Source organism: Lepidochelys kempii, chromosome 7, assembly GCF_965140285.1.
Source record: "Lepidochelys kempii isolate rLepKem1 chromosome 7, rLepKem1.hap1, whole genome shotgun sequence".
Taxonomy (NCBI): Eukaryota; Metazoa; Chordata; order Testudines; family Cheloniidae; genus Lepidochelys; species Lepidochelys kempii.
Window position 1 is genome coordinate 33,472,622 of NC_136386.1, and position 15,641 is coordinate 33,488,262.

General features: G+C 42.0%; 3 protein-coding genes across 11 annotated transcripts in view; 2 read left to right on the forward strand and 1 right to left on the reverse strand.

Annotated features, from left to right (window-relative positions):
* The window catches only part of CCS (copper chaperone for superoxide dismutase), a 30,128-nt gene extending 20,926 nt beyond the window's left edge, over positions 1-9,202 (forward strand). For both annotated transcript variants that reach the window (XM_073352045.2, XM_073352046.2), the window contains exon 8: positions 904-9,202. In XM_073352045.2, the coding sequence (XP_073208146.1) occupies positions 904-913 (10 nt within the window). In that variant the 3' untranslated portion in view covers positions 914-9,202. The remainder of the gene's footprint in view (positions 1-903) is intronic.
* The window catches only part of LOC140914383 (RNA-binding protein 4B), a 71,458-nt gene that overhangs the window by 42,017 nt on the left and 13,800 nt on the right, over positions 1-15,641 (reverse strand). Inside the window, exon 3 of one of the 3 annotated variants that reach the window (XM_073352052.2) lies at positions 14,599-15,208. The exons of 1 other annotated variant lie outside the window; for it this stretch is intronic. In XM_073352052.2, the coding sequence (XP_073208153.1) occupies positions 15,108-15,208 (101 nt within the window). In that variant the 3' untranslated portion in view covers positions 14,599-15,107. Of the gene's footprint in view, positions 1-14,598; positions 15,209-15,641 lie in introns of those variants that run through there. One more of the 3 variants, XM_073352048.1, reaches the window with a different exon arrangement.
* Positions 1-15,641, forward strand: part of LOC140914380 (RNA-binding protein 14) — a 36,171-nt gene that overhangs the window by 13,493 nt on the left and 7,037 nt on the right. For 4 of the 6 annotated variants that reach the window (XM_073352034.2, XM_073352036.2, XM_073352037.2 and 1 more), the window contains exon 3: positions 344-3,596. The exons of 1 other annotated variant lie outside the window; for it this stretch is intronic. In XM_073352034.2, the coding sequence (XP_073208135.1) occupies positions 344-551 (208 nt within the window). In that variant the 3' untranslated portion in view covers positions 552-3,596. Of the gene's footprint in view, positions 1-343; positions 3,597-15,641 lie in introns of those variants that run through there. One more of the 6 variants, XM_073352038.2, reaches the window with a different exon arrangement.

Genomic DNA, 15,641 nt, shown 5'->3' on the forward strand with positions numbered 1-15,641 from the left:
TTTGTAAAGAGAAATGGCAGGCATATCCAGCTCTTGTTTCCCATGTGCTATTTACTTGCCTAAGAGTTGGGGGAAATTTAACATGTATATTTGAGGTATACACCAAAGGAGGTAAAAGATAGCTAAGGAACTGTTCTGAAAAGAACTAATTAACCCACAAGTTCCTCAGGTTTGCCTTAGTGAGACGTATACTAATAGTGTTGCTCTGTGGGTATTGTTTTCACTGGAGAGATTCTGATCTCTCATGAGGGTCTCCCCAAATATATTGCTTAACCAGAGCGCTGTTAGGCCATTATCACAGACCCTTTTGTTTTATTCATTAAATGTCTCTTTTCTTGACCAGGTACAGTTCCGACCGCCGTTTATCTGACCTCTCAGATTACCGTCGTTTAGCAGACTCGCCACTTGTGTACCGTCATTCGCCGACAAAGTCCCCGCTGGATTATCGCCGTCTTCCAGAAGCGCATTCCGACTATGCCCGTTATTCGGGCGCCTATGGCGATTATATGCATACTGCTCGGCTACATTCTAATTACCAGCGCCGCCTGTAGGTGGGGTTGGGGTTCCTGTTCCAGATGGGGGCAGTATCATTGATTACATGTTCCCCACTGGGACACGCTTTCTTAGCATAAAGCCAATCTGCGTCTTTACTAGGCTGGCTTCCTCATTCAGTTCTCTGCAGATTCCGAGTTACTAAATTTCCTTCCCTCCCATGCTATCTCAGGTGTCATTACAGCCTGTCGTTTTGGCTCTGTTCCTTAATGTCACTTGATCAAAGAATTATTTGAGGCGATAGTATGAGGCATCTCTGAGACATGCTACTACATCCAACACAAATAGCATTCTCCTGGTCTTTACTTTGGGGGATTTTATTTTCAGCTGCCTTTTTTGTTGCGTTTTTAGAATGATCTGAATTTATGATCTCAAGAAGAACCTGTGCTGCAACCCCAGGAATGATGTAAACGACTGCTGCACATTGTGTCTTTGAAAGTCGAAGACTCGAGTTCCTTCATGCTCCAGTAGGGCTAAGAATGCCATAGCATATGGCATTGGTTTTTGTTTGCAACTCCTGATGCTAATGTCTCCATTAGTAAGACATAAGTTGCTCATGCAGGATTCCTAATAAATGCAATTCACAATGACTGTTGCTCAGTATTGTTTTTATAACCCGAGCAATTGCTTTCTCTGAATGGAAGAGCAAATGCTCTTTTATGTAACGTGAAAATCCTTTTTCTTTTTACACCGGTGTTAAGTTTGCAGTAGGTGTGATGTTCGAATCTATACATCTGAAATGAGTTAGTTTTTGTATTGACTGTAAATAAAATGCAGGCTATTTACAGTTTAGAAAGTTGTCTGGTGTATTTTTTCTTCTAGTTTAATTGGTTTCAGGACTAATGTCCCATGTTCTTTAACTCTCTTCCTTTCATCCTAAAGGTAAATCAAAGGACTTTAATGAGTGCATACATACAGTACCACTGCAAGGCAGCCAGCTCTAGGGAAGAAGAAATGTGGTAGCCAGCTGGTGCACAACAGAGAGCTGGAGTATTGGCCAAGAGCAGTCCAGATCTCTGTTCTTAAGATGTGCTGTAAGATTTGTTGTTGCATCATAGGTGTGCCCCTTAACAGACATGTCGGAGGTCTCTGAGAGCTTATAGTTTAAACAGAAAATGTGCTTGGGAGAAGAGCAGTGGGTGACTTCATTTCTTAAAGTGGGTCAACACCTCATGTTAATTCTCATTCCAAAGTACCTCTCCCCAGGACACTGCCTGGTACCAGGTTCATCTACCTCTGCAGCGTGGAGCTCTCCATCAGCTCTTCTGGGCATTTAAACCTGCAATTTGAAGGTATTCGGTGTTCACCATCTATACGATGCCAGAATTGAACTTCCAGTCCCTGCCCTGAATTTGTTACAGCATAAATTGATAAAGGACAGGTGTAGAGAAGGGAAGGACAAGGGCTAAAGAAATGTCTTGCCTTGAGAGAATGATCTGAATTTTCTAATTAGGGCAGAGTAGCTAGGAAGAAGCAAGTGACCTAGGCATGTAAGGGCAGACTAAAGGAATGATTTCTGAAGGACTGAAAACACTGGGGACTGGAAAAGGATGTGTCTCTGCATGAAGACTAGTGTGGAATCACAGAGGTGAGGTTAGCAAGAGAGGGGGGAAGAGGTGAGCTGAGAGTGCAAGGATCAAGGAGGAGACCCACCTTCAAGTGGATTGGGGTGGGAGTGGATTTGATGAATGTTAGAAAAAATGATCAGATTGTGGCTTGCTGGACTTTAGGGGGGATGTTACATCTGCAAGGATTAAGGATGTTCAAAATCCCAATTTGCTTACTGGACTCTTCCCGGTGTTCCATCTGGCTGCACCTACAACATGACAATGATGGCAGCTGCTGGGGTTAGAATCTGCTTGCTCCCTCCTGATGGCAACACCAGTGGGGTGTTTTTTTTTTATTAGTAGCAATAATGTTGCTGCTCTTTCTAGAAGCTGTTTGAGGTGGAGTGATTTTGATGGGCCTCTTTGTCACAGGCCAGCCAAAGCGATGACTCATTAATTTCCTTCTTTAGGATGCGAGACATTTTAAACCTTACTCTATATTGTGTTCTCTATTGGTGAGGGCTTCTTTCCTGCTACAGGTGTCTCCTGGATGGTAGTGAATAATTCACCTTTGTATTTACTCAGTCCCCAGTCCTAAACCTAAGAGGACTGATAATGTGACTCCTCATCAAGCTTCCTTTGTGTAGTCCATGAGCTGTAGCCACCTCACCAGACTGATTCTCTCCAAACTGACAAATGCAGGAGCTACCTCAACTTTTTTCTAGAAGATATATATTTTTGTACATTTCAGTCATTTATATCTGATTTTGAAATTGATGTGATATGCAGTTGCCTTCTCTATTGGGTTGTTCAGATTTTGCTTCACTAACTACATCCACAAATCTTTAGACTTGCCACTGAACCTGTTTAACTTCTTAAAATGCACTTAAAAATAAATACAGACAGGTAAATGATTAAACTTGAGTAAGAAAACCGTTTCAGTTGGAAAACTTACATTATGGTTCAATGATTTTGTACCCAGAAAACTTTGTGAAATTCTGTAGTTACTGGAATTGGTGAAAATATAGCTGTGGGTGTGAACTTTTTGCATTTTTTTTTAAGGTAAATTTTGAATATTCTCTGCCCCATCTCAAATATTCAGTCCCTAGTACTCTTGCTGTCCTGTAGCTGTTATTGAAAGTCTGGGTTGGACATGGAAATTTAAGTTAAACATGTTACAGATTAGAAGTATTTTTTAACTTTAGGTAATTTAGCTGTCACTCATGCATGTAGAAAATGGTGTTACAATTAGGTATTATACCTCTGTTCTGAATCTAGCTCAACTTGTGTTTAAATGCTTTTTTGTCATCAGGCCAAAAATCTTTCTCAACAGTTTTATAAACACTTACTACATGAGAGTAAGTAGCTTTGTACTGATTGTAACTGATTTTTGTGTGTTTTTATGTAACTAGTAACACATGGTTGACTTTTGATCTTATGCCAAAGTTTGAGGTTTTTTTCATTGCTGGTGTGTTTATTAAAATGTCTAGAATGTTTGTTTTCTTTGTATTGTTCTGTTTGCCTTTGAATTGTGAAATTCAGTAGAAGCTCATTAATTTTTAAAGGAAATTATCGTGTCTTCTAATCCTAAATTTTTGTGGGGGTGGGGGGTTAAATTTTAATTCTGTTTAAATGATTATTTTTTAAGGGGGGAAAACTGACAAGAAGCTGGATGTCAAAATAAGGTGACAAATTCAAAACTGGAGTGTGGTAAAAGACAATATTTTTCCCACAGTAAGCCTGTGGAACTCCAGCTATGTCTACACTTAAAATGATACAACAGCACAGCTGTGCCACTGTAGCGCTTCAATGTAGACACTCACTACAGTAACGGGAGGTAATCTGGTGCTGAAGTTAATCCACCTCCCCTGAGAGGTGGTAGCTAGATCAACAGAAGAATTCATCCTTTGACCTAGAGCTGTCTACACTGGGTGTTAGGTTGGCATACCTACATCTCTAAGGGACACTGGATTTTTTTTTCACACCCCTGAGAGATATAGCTATGCCAGTATTAAGTTTTCAGCATAGACCAGCCCTAATTGTCCCAAGGCAGTATTAAGAGCAAGAGTTCGAGGCTTTAAAAAGGGATTTGACACTTATGGCAATAATATTCATTTTAAAAATGCAATTAAACATTTGAGGGATACAAGCTAACCTGCTTCAATTGGGACATAAACCAATCTTTAAACATTAGGACTCAGGAGGAAACTTCTCCAGGGGAAACTTCCTCTTATCTCTAAGGGCTTGTCTACACTTAAAATGCTGCAGCTGCACTGCTGTGGCAAAGATGCTATCTATGCTGATGGGAGAGCTTCTCCCATCATTGTAGCTGTATCGACACTATAGAGTTAGGGAGTTAGGTCTGTGTGGATTTTCCATGCCCCTGAGTGACATAGTTATTCCAGGATAAATTGCTTGTGTAGACAAAGACTGAGGTCTGGACTACAGATTGAAACAAGGCAGTTCATGTTGACCTAACTATAGAAGTGTTGACACTTAAATTTTGCACCAGCTGACATAACTGCCATGCAATGCCAACTTCACGAGCAGCATAAGAGTCAAGGTCAATGTAGTTAGGTCGACACAGTGTCAGTGTAGATACTGCATTGCTTATGTCGACTGTTACTAGCTTTCAGGAGCTGTCCCACAATGCCCCACACTGACAGTACAACCAATACAAGCACTTCTGGTGAGGATGAACACTACTGACATAACGAGCAAAGTGTAGACACGCACAAGCAATATAATTACTGTTGTGGCTGTGTGCCAATGTAAATTAGGTTGACTTAATTATGTAGCATAATCATGGCCCAAGTCTGCTTATGGTTTGCAGAGAGCATCTAGTGCTATCCAAAGAGCTTGTAAGAGAGCAAGCTTCACAGCAGAAGGTTAGGGAAGCAAAATAAACATATGAAATTGAAACTGATTGTGTGTAACTAACTGGCAACGCTACATGCTGGTTGTATTGAAAATGATACACCTTAAAGACAGACTTTTTCACAAAGTGGTGAGTTCTGGGCTAATATCTCACAGCTCAAAGGAATCTCAAGTATCCTTGCTATATATCTTTCCCTTTGTCACTGGTTCAGGGTAATTGTCCTTTTACCCTTAACCCCCAAGAAGATGGGACCTAGACCTTTCTCTGGATCTGCTCACTACTGCCTTAAATAACTCCCTCTCCTCGAGAGCTAAGCTCATCATAACTGGAATAGACAAAACACATTGCTAACCTAGTACCATGAACTCTGCCTGATGTGGCTCTGTGAAGACCCAAGCTGAGCTGAGAAGTGTATTTTCAGTCCATGGTTTCAGAAAGCCTTGTGCATTTGCACATCTTGCAGTAAGAGACCAAAGATTTTCCATTAAACAAAGGTAAGAATGTGCACTAGATAAATACTATCAAGTACACGCAAAAGTAACTTCTTAGCAATTACCTTTGACAATACAAAGGTTTGTTACTCTCTGTGCTGGTCTTGGCCCTACACCAACACTAGCCTGCTACTGCATTTTCATAGTTCCTCCCAACCCATGGACCAACAGAAACTACCTTATAAAAATGTTATCATTGCACCCTATGTATGAATTTTAATTCCATCAGCATCCTTTTAAATGGTGTCCAAAGGGAAAGAATGTACTTCTGAACAGAAACTTACTGGTGGAATTTTTTACAAACTGTCTAGGAAATTACTAGAAAAGTACTAGGGTCTTGATTACTCGTTGGACTGTGGCCCTTTTGTGCAGAAATGTCTCTTGTACTTTATGTACACCTTATTCTGTTTGAATATAGGATACAATTTCTGTAAAAGGTTAAACTCTTCCTTTAAATCTCCTCTTCCAGTGAGGTTTGTGGAGCTAATGTAGATGAGTATGTAACCAATTTGAAAGTTTTATCAATACTTGATTCAGCATTTACAAAACCTGATAACCAAATCTATATGTGCTTCCAGGGGCCAGGAGTTGTGTATTTATAGTAGATGTATTAATGACACACTACAGCAAGTGCTGTGACTGAAAGAAGTAATGCTGCAATGTAATTCTAAACCACTACCAGGCTGGCACTTTTTCGTTATTCTGCAATGATGCAAAGGTAGTTTCTTACATTCAAGGAGAGGAAAGAAGAAAAACAGGTTGTCAGTTTTTCAACTAGAGAGGGAAAGTTCTATGCTGCTGTATGCCATGGAATACTGTAGTGCAGGACCAAAGGCAACCACCTTCAGCCAAAAATCACTACTGCCCCTCCACCTGAGCTGAAGGCTATAACTCTTAAGTGACTGAATTAAAATATTTTTAAAAAATTAACTATTTTCCCACTATAATTACCCTGCCTGAAGACAGTATATGGAGTAGAATTCAGTTCACTCTTCATGGAAATCCAGCTAGAATTACGTTAAGGAAAATAGTTTTAAGAACACCCCATGCACTAAGTACACCTAAGAACGGCCATACTGGGTCAAACCATAGGTCTATCTAGCTTAGTATCCTGTTTTCCAACAGTGATTGCCAATGCCAGGTGCTTTAGAAGGAATGAACAGGACAGGTAATCATCAAGTGATCCATCGCCTGTCACCCATTCCCAGCTTCTGGCAAACAGAGGCTAGGGACACCATCCCTGCCCATCTTGGTTAATAGCCATTGATAGACCTCCTCCATGAGCTTAGTTAGTTCTTTTTTGAATCCTGTGATGGTCTTGGCCTTCACAACATTCTCTGGCAAAGAATTCCACAGGTTACCTGTGTGCTGTGTGAAGAAATACTTCCTTTTGTTTTAAACCTGCTGCCTATTAATTTCATTGGGTGACCCCTAGTTCTTGTGTTATAAGAAGGAGTAAATAACACTTCCTTACTTTCTCCACACCAGTCATGATTTTAGAGACCTCAATTATATGGCCCTTTAGTCATCTCTTTTTCAAGCTGAAAAGTCCCAGTCCTTAATCTCTCACCATACAGAAGCTGTTCCATACCCCTAATCATTTTTGTTGCCCATTTCTGTACTTTTTCCAGTCCAATATATCCTTTTTTGAGATGAGGCAACTGGGTCTGCATGCAGTATTCAAGATGTGGGTGTACCACAGATTTATATAACGGTAATATTTTCTGGCGTCTTATATATATCCCTTTCCCAATGATTCCCAACATTCTTGTTAGTTTTTTGACTGCCCCATCGCAGTGAGTGGATGTTTTCAGAGAACTAATCACAATGACTCTATGATCTCTTTCTTGAGTGGTAACCGCTAATTTAGACCCCATCATTTTATACTCCAAGAAGTAGTACAAGTACCTAGCACTCCTTCCTCACTAAGCACAAACCAACCCTGGCTTACTGGCAGTTGAGTTGTCATAGATATGCCACAAACTGTAAACAAATGGAACTACATGTGCGACTCCAAATTTTACCCTATTTAGCACGAAACTGCCTGCTACTAACTGCTACCTTTATGCTAATATTGTGCCAATTAAGCAGCAGGCATTTCCACTCACTACCATTAGGCTAAATCTGTTCCAATAAAGCAGAGTTAATACTTCATAAGTACACAAGAAAAATCAGAAAGTAACAAGTGATCAGTCAGGCTACCCAGCTTGGGTCCAGCTAAGGGAGCAAAACAGTTACCCTTCAGGAAACAGGAAGGCAATAGAACATAAATGGTGGCAGGCAATGTGCAAGAATGAAATTAGGACTATGAATTTGAACAAATAACTAAAGGGTGTTTTTGTTGTTTAAGACAATTAACGAAAGCCAAAGCTGGAAACCTGTGGGGATTTAGGAATGAAGTGGCTGAGCTGCTAGGAAAAATGTATAATGCAGGGGTGGCCAAACTTACTGACCCTTCGAGCCACATACGACAATCTTCAGACGTTCAAGAGCCGGGGCGGGAGGCACCTGCTGGGGCTCAGGGCTTCAGCAGGAGTGGAGCTGAAGCCCTAAGACCCCCCTTCCCGCTGGGCAGAAGCCCCTATCCCACCACCCTGCTGCAAGGCAGAGGTCCCAAGCTCCTCTCCCCCCAGAGTCTGGTAGGTGGAGAATGGGGGGTGTCTGTGAGCTTCACTTTAACTGTAAAAGAGCCATATGGGTCTGGTGAGCCAGTTTGGCCACCCCAGTATAATGCTTTATTAAAATCAGTTTTTGGATTGGAGAATATTAAAATAGTGTACCTATGTTTGAAAAAAAAGACTCTAGGCATGATCTAGGGAATTACCAGTCAGTCAGTCTCATTTCCGTCTGGTAAATTAGTTGAAAGGATAACTTACTAAAATACCTATATCATATTAAGATAGACTCCAACCAACAGAGCTTCTCCAAAGAAAAACTGTCTCACCCAGCTATAAAAATTATTTGAATGTGTCAATAAGACTGTCATTGAAAGAGAAGTGGGTGATATACTTTGTTTTCAAAAGGCTGTTGACAAAGGCCCTCTGTAGAGGCTAATAAAGAAACTATTGATGATGTGAGATGTAAAGTACCATCCTGAATCAAAAACTGGTTTAGAGTAGAAATAAATGGTAGTATGGCCAGAAGTTGACAGTGTTGTGATCTGAGGTTCTGTATTAAGATGGGTGGTGGTAATATATTTGTAAATGATTGGGAAAAGGAAGCGAGCAGCCAAGTGGCAAAATTTACGTATGCCACAATGTTTTTAGGTCAGTAAAGACCAGAGAAGACTCTGAGGAACTGCAGAGAGCCCTAACTATGCTAAGGGAAAGGGTAACCTGATGCAAAGTAATGCATGTTAGGAGGGAGTTCTTTAAACTACTTATATACCTTACTGGATTGTAAATTAACTGTATCCACTCTAGGGAAAGCCCAGGGCATCACTGTGGACACTAAAAACCACTGATGAATGAATAGCAGCAGTCAAATAAGCAAACAAAATGTAGAATGCTTAAGGAATGTGACAGAACATATTCTATTGCCATTATAAATGGGTCATCCTCATCTGGACTACAGGGTGGTATTGGCTCTCATCTCATCTCCAGAGAGAGAGCAGAATTAGAGGGGATTCAGAGACAGGGAAGGAGACTGATTAAGATACTGGAAAAAATACATATGAAGAGAGACTTAAAAGATTGAGACTGTTTAGTGAGACATGATAAAATTATACAAATAAATGACTGGCATTGAAAAGAGATCAGAAACTTCTATTTTACTAACACAAGGACAAGAGGACAATCAAAACTGAAAGGTGGCAAATTCAAAGCTGATAAAGGGAATATCACACAACACTCTGCACCCATTAGCCAGTGAAACTCATTGCTACAGGACAGTGTTGCTGAGAGCAGAGTTCAGTAAGAGACTTGATGTTTACATGGGCTGATGCTCTCACCCTTCCAGCTATGGAGATCTATGTATCAGGAAGGTGTGTCAACATATTCCTCCAAGCTGGAAAGCATGCCCAAGTGGGTCAGCAGATGGAGCATAGCATGCAGGACCCAGTTTGAGTGGGTAGATGGACAGATGTGTTGGGTGCATCCTAAACCCTCAGGGTGTGTCACATGACTTGCCCCCAAACACTGGCTCCACTCTGGTGGGTGAGGAGTGGCACAGAAGCAAAACCCCCTCTCCCCGAGAGGTGTGAAGAGTATAGTAGGTGGATGGGGCAATGGGACTGCTTTTGGCAAAGGTAACTGTCCAGACTCTCAAAGTGACTGAGGTGCAGGGGGAGACTGGGATATTAGGACAGCATATACAGATTCCATTCCTATTCCTACCCCTACCCGGGGCTTGGTGGCACACAACAACAGAGACAGACCCAGGCTGAGAGAGCAAATCTTAGTGTATGCACAACATGCCTCAGGTGGCATGTGACCAGGATTCATCACCAAATTTGATCTGCTGGTTGGATCATTAACTGGGCCGGGTACTGACGGGAAGTACAATGTGAACACTAATCCATGCCCCTCAGAAAGCACTGATGTAACTGCCCACCTGAATATTTCTGTTCCACCAGAGCCAAATACTCCAGCCTGCCTGCACACTTTTAGAGGCAGAGGGAGCTTGGCATACATGGGCCTAGTCTGCTCTTCACAGCTCCAAACCTGGGACACAGCTACCTTTCCCCATTCAGCACAGAATCCCCCCTGCACCATTAGCTCGGATTCCCCCCTCCTGAATGCACCTGTATGGCCCATTTACAACAGAGAGGTCTCCATAACCAGGTGAAATTGCAACTTCCCAGTGAACTCTGATTTCCCATGCCAATAACAAGAGCATTAGGGTTATAATCCCATTCCCAAAGCAGGCCTTGGATTGAAAACCTGAGTGCTTCTGAAAAAGGAGGGAAATGGTGGGTTCCTGAAAGAGAACTTTTCCCACCGCTAGTGGGAAGATGAGAGGTCAACCATCCCTCTGTTAGCACTGGTATTCCTTGGAGGGGATGAATACCTAGTTTAACCTTAATACTCCTCAGGATTGAGTTTCCCTCCACCATACAAGTCCACTCAGTGGCCCCTCCATACTCTCTAAACCTCCCACCACTGTGGTGGTTCAGCCCAAGGAGAAGTTAATTAAAAGCCCCACCAGCTGCACAGGAAGCAATGAGGACTGTAAGGGCCACGGTCTGAATGGCTGCCTATAATGTTGGAGTGATTAAAGCCCGAGCCTTTGGGGGAAAGGAGAGCATGTAGACCTGGGACCCTGCACTTCAGTCAATTACACCAGCGTAAAGTCCTAGCACATCACAGCAGCAGCATTCTGCACACCACTGGTACTGGTGTCAGAGACCACACAAGCCCCCCTCTTTCTCCAAAGAGTGGATGGTAGGAACAATGCCCCTGTGTTGTATCAATTGAGAAAGGCGGATTTTCACATCAAGTCTGGCTGCTTATTTTTTGTGTCTAAATGGGAGCTGAGTGCTTTAGAAAAAAAACCTGCCTGCCAGTCACTATCAAACACCTTAAAATTTGCCTCCCAGCATTTAAACACATTAAGAAAAGGAGATCCAAGCAAGGGGAAGATGGTGCATCTTTTGCGAGACAGCTGCCTGGTGGGAGTGAAGGCATATTTAGGACTGAGAGAAGCCTGCTGTGGATTTTAAATGTCTGTTCTGATAACATTTAACAGAATAAGTAGAACTATGTATGTGTAAGAAATTGTAAAATAATCGTGTTTAGTGTTGCACATGTGTAAGAAATTGCAGAATAATAGTGTTCGTAAGAACAAGAAAAGATAAAGTAACCGAAAAGATCAGTTTGAACGAAACTAAACTTGTACTGACAGGGGAAGGGAGTTAACATGGAAATGAGAGCCTAACACAGATGTATAAGAAAAAATAAAAACTTATTTATGTTTGTGTAATAGAGGGAAGTTGAAACTGTATTGTCCACTGCTGAAGGCGACTGTGATGAGATCAACCTGCTGATCTTCCCACTTGTAACTGATCACTACCTGCTGAGTGTTTTGCCTTAATAAAGATTTTAGCTCCATCTGCTGAGAAAGTGAATCTTAATCCACCACCACCCAGCCTAGCAATCATGAGAGGGCATCAACACTTGAGATAAAAACAGCTCTTCTTTTGGCTCAAAACAACCAGACTATGCACAAGAAACCATAAACTGCCCTCTCTTGCCTGCAAAGGGTTAGAAATGAGCTTACATCAAGTCTGCTCCTTTGTCAGCCATGCAGATTTTCAGTGGGCGTATCTGCTTTGGGTACAAGCTTCTGCCAAAACAGGAAGAGGAAGAATGGATCACACTTAGGGTTCATTTACTCCAGTTTCTTGTCTCCAAGAGCAGCCAACACCAGATAGTTCAGGGAAAGGAAATCTGCAGTAGGCAGTGACGGGCTAACTGCCTCTCCCTGTAGTTAGAAGTTGGCTTATGCCCTCAGTACTTCCAAACACCTGCTTATTTTTAATGTCTCTTCTAACTCTGATTATTCTCGTTAACTATGTAAGTGTCTGATATCCTGCAGAGCTTATGGCCTCAATGATGTCATGTGGCAATGAGTTACATAGGCTAGTTCTACATCATCTGGTGGCTTGCAAGAAGTGAACTGTGGTGGAATTCAGTCCCCCATCATTTAAATCTGCAAATAGAAATTGGACATATCTTTTTAAAAGCTATGCTTTAGCTCAACCCTAAGCAATTGGGCTTGATGTAGAAATCACTGGGTGGGGTTCTCTGGATTGTGAAATGCCGGCCAAATGAGGTGATCACAGTAGCCACCTCCAGTTTGAACTTTCATGACTGAGCAGGTGCCTGCATGAACAAAACCAATACAATTGTCACTCACTTGTCAGTCTCTTAGCCCAAAGGCTGACTAGTATTTAGAGTACTCTGAATGCAGTAATGAGGGGCTCCCCCCCCCACACTCCAGCTATTTGACAGTAACCAACATCTGTAACTCATATTGCTGCTGCCTACAGTGTATTTGTAGGGAGACAAGTAAGACTTCAATCTCAAGATGCCCATGTAGCCACCACGAACAAATTCAATTGGAAAAAATGATGTTTCACAGGGAGGAGAAGGGCTATTGTCTACTGAGCAACCTTGTACCCCAAGGTGTGTGTTTTCTGTAAGGGTGGAGTCTTTCTTGAAAGCAAGCAGCATTATTAATAATAAAACACATTGCAAGAGCAGCTAGAGGCTAACCAGCTCAGTCTCACCATGCTAGGCACTGGGCAAACAATTGCATATTGTAGAAGCCTAGAGACCGCAGCATAGTAAGCACTGTATAAACACACAGCGTAAAGAGAGACCCTGCAGCAAAGGACCTACAAAGAGACATGGCAAACAGAAGGTGGCATGATAAGCAGCAGTCACAGCATCACATGTGCCGAATGTTGAGCTTTTTGTAGATTGCATGGTAGAGGAGAGTTTTAAGGAAGGTATGTGAAAGATGACATAGGTGTTGAATGTTTATAGAAAATGCCCAAAGAGCTTAGGTTCACACATCAACAGTATTTGAGGATCCACACCTTATTTTTGTTGCCCTAATGTAGCCAGAAAGGCAGTGATCACCAGCTGCATAAGAAGGAAGTTTTCAGGATGTGTTAGTTGGAGGATAAGGGGATGATGGCTTTCCAGATTTGGATAGGGAGCTTTTCCCCACAGGAAAAAGGCAGCATAGGACAATGCAGAAAGGTGGTGTGTGAGAGAGGGTATTTAAAACACAAGAGAGTGGAGGAGTGTAGAAAATGGCCTCAGCTGATCAGATGGGACCTGTTGAGGCTTCTTACACGATTTCTGTTTTCCTACTCATTTATTCACTAGACTAGATTAGGTGGCTAGATTTGAGGACATCAGGGATCTTGAGACAGGGGCGGCAGCAGCAGGAAACCCCACCCCCAGGAAGAGAACCAAGTACAATGGCCTACTAAGCAGGCCACAAGGAAGCAAGACTTAATAGCAGGATGGCTATGAGACAGCTTTGGATAGGTTCAAAAAGCTAACAAAGTACAAGGGGAGCAGTGGTTGGGAATATCAATGCCATGGAAAAAAAAACCCTCCTTGTTCTAAGCCTACACCAGCTCAACTGCTGTTTCTTCACTAAGCAGATAAGGCCTTTGTATGTCACCTTGAGACTGCTGAAGTTAACAGGCAAGATACCTGACTGAGAAGGCAACGGCTGTGAGTGTACCTCCATGTACTCATCTGGGAATGCACGTCAGAAGCATTTCTTGTATCCACACTTTTTGTGCAGGATCTCACTCAGCTCAGGAGCTTTTCCTCTTTTGCAAATAAATCATAAACTGCCACTAGCCACCTCACCCCGCTTTCCTTGCGGACTACAGATCTGATTAGAGAATGGTGGTAGTAAGACAGTCAGAGTAGACTAAACTAGATGGAAATAGATTTGTTCAGGCACCTCCAACTCTGAACTTGGCTCATGCCCTTCAAGTTTATCAAGAGAGACATAGAGCAGCTCTCTTCAGAGGGATTTGACAAGAGCTGGGCTGACCGCAGCAGGGTTGCTGCTGCAGAGATCTACTTACCTCCTTATATCTTTTTCAAGCTGCAACTTCTTCACAAGAGGAAACTACTGAGAAGCAGTGACATCGGCCTGTGGCTCTTTCCCCATGCAGCATGGACCCTATATACCCTGAAGAGGGAGTTCCACATCAAAGTAGCATGAATAAGGCTGTTAAGTCCTGCAACAGCTGACCACTCAGAAATTCCTGCCTACTGTTGCCTCTCAAAGGGTATAGCTTAGACCTAGACAATGCTCAGAGGTGAACTAGAAAGGACTAGTGCATAATGCAATGGCTGAGGACTCTGGGGACCTGAGTTCAATTGCCAATTGAGCTACAATTTTTTCCTAGTGTTACTGAGTCCCTGCTCCTGCCCCTTGTCTTGTCTATTTAGATTGTAATCTTTGTGATACCTATATGTATTTACAGTGCCTACCACAATGGGACCCCCACTCTCCTTTGAGGTTCCAGGCACTACTATAAATAGTGGCTTAAGTACTCTGTCTTGAACTGTTTCGTTCCATAAAATCACTCCCACAAGCTTAGACCAGTGCACCATGCATGGTTCTGATTTACACAAGACACAAGTATACTCTCATCTGTTATAAGTGTTTATTTTGCTGGAAAAAGAGAGGTGGTCAAACGATGCTAAACTTCAGAGAGAAGGAGAGTTACAGGTTATATTCCAAAAATAATGTTGGGGCAGAAGAGATGACTCCAGAGTGCAGGCTAGAACTAAGGGGAGCAGGCTTTGCAATACTACGTTAAGATATAATATTTCATACTTAACTAAGACTGGTTATTCACCTTTAAAAACAAACATACTATTAAATAGGCAAGCTACAAACTGAACTGCAAGAGGAAGACAGTAATCCCAAAGAGTTAACTGGCATTGCAACTACTCTAGCTCAAAAGCTGGGCTTAGATTGGGTAAAGGGTACTAACGTCCCAAAGAGCAGCAGAGAATAATGGCTCTAGGGTCATTGGAAAATAAAAGGCCAAAAAATTATTCAAAGCATTTTCTGAAAAATAAAAAAAGAAAAGGAAGTTAAGTTACTTTTCACTACACTTTGACGAGAGACAAATGTCCATTATGAGTAAATGCATTAGCCGCGATCAGTATGCTTTGAAGCCCAGCACAGTTTGACACGTACGATATAGATTTCACGTGCAACAGGAACCCGACGTCCAGCCGCACATATCCTACCTGAAAGATAAAAAGCACAATTCATTCAAAGGCCTGAAGACAGATTTCTGCCCTCAAATACACTCAGGCCACCTTGAGTCTCCTGTACAAAGAAGAGGCGCATTTCCTAGAGAAGAAGTCAACCTATTTGTTCCTGAAAGCCACAAAAATCAACATGAGAAATCCTTAATGGTTATGGTATTAATGAGGTTCCTGTTTCCAAGCTCTGTGTTAATTGGGTCCAAAACCAAAGACATAAATTGAGCTTCATGTTTACTCCTTGGTCTTGGCTGTGGTTTGGTCAAACAAGTCCAGGCTTTTGTTTTACCACGAAGAGCTGCTCGTTTATAGAATTCATTGCATTTATAGAGAAAACTACTTCATGTGTAATTATACTCCATTTATTTCCTGTTAGAGGCAACTGTATGTAAACTGAGCTCCAAACACTGAAAAA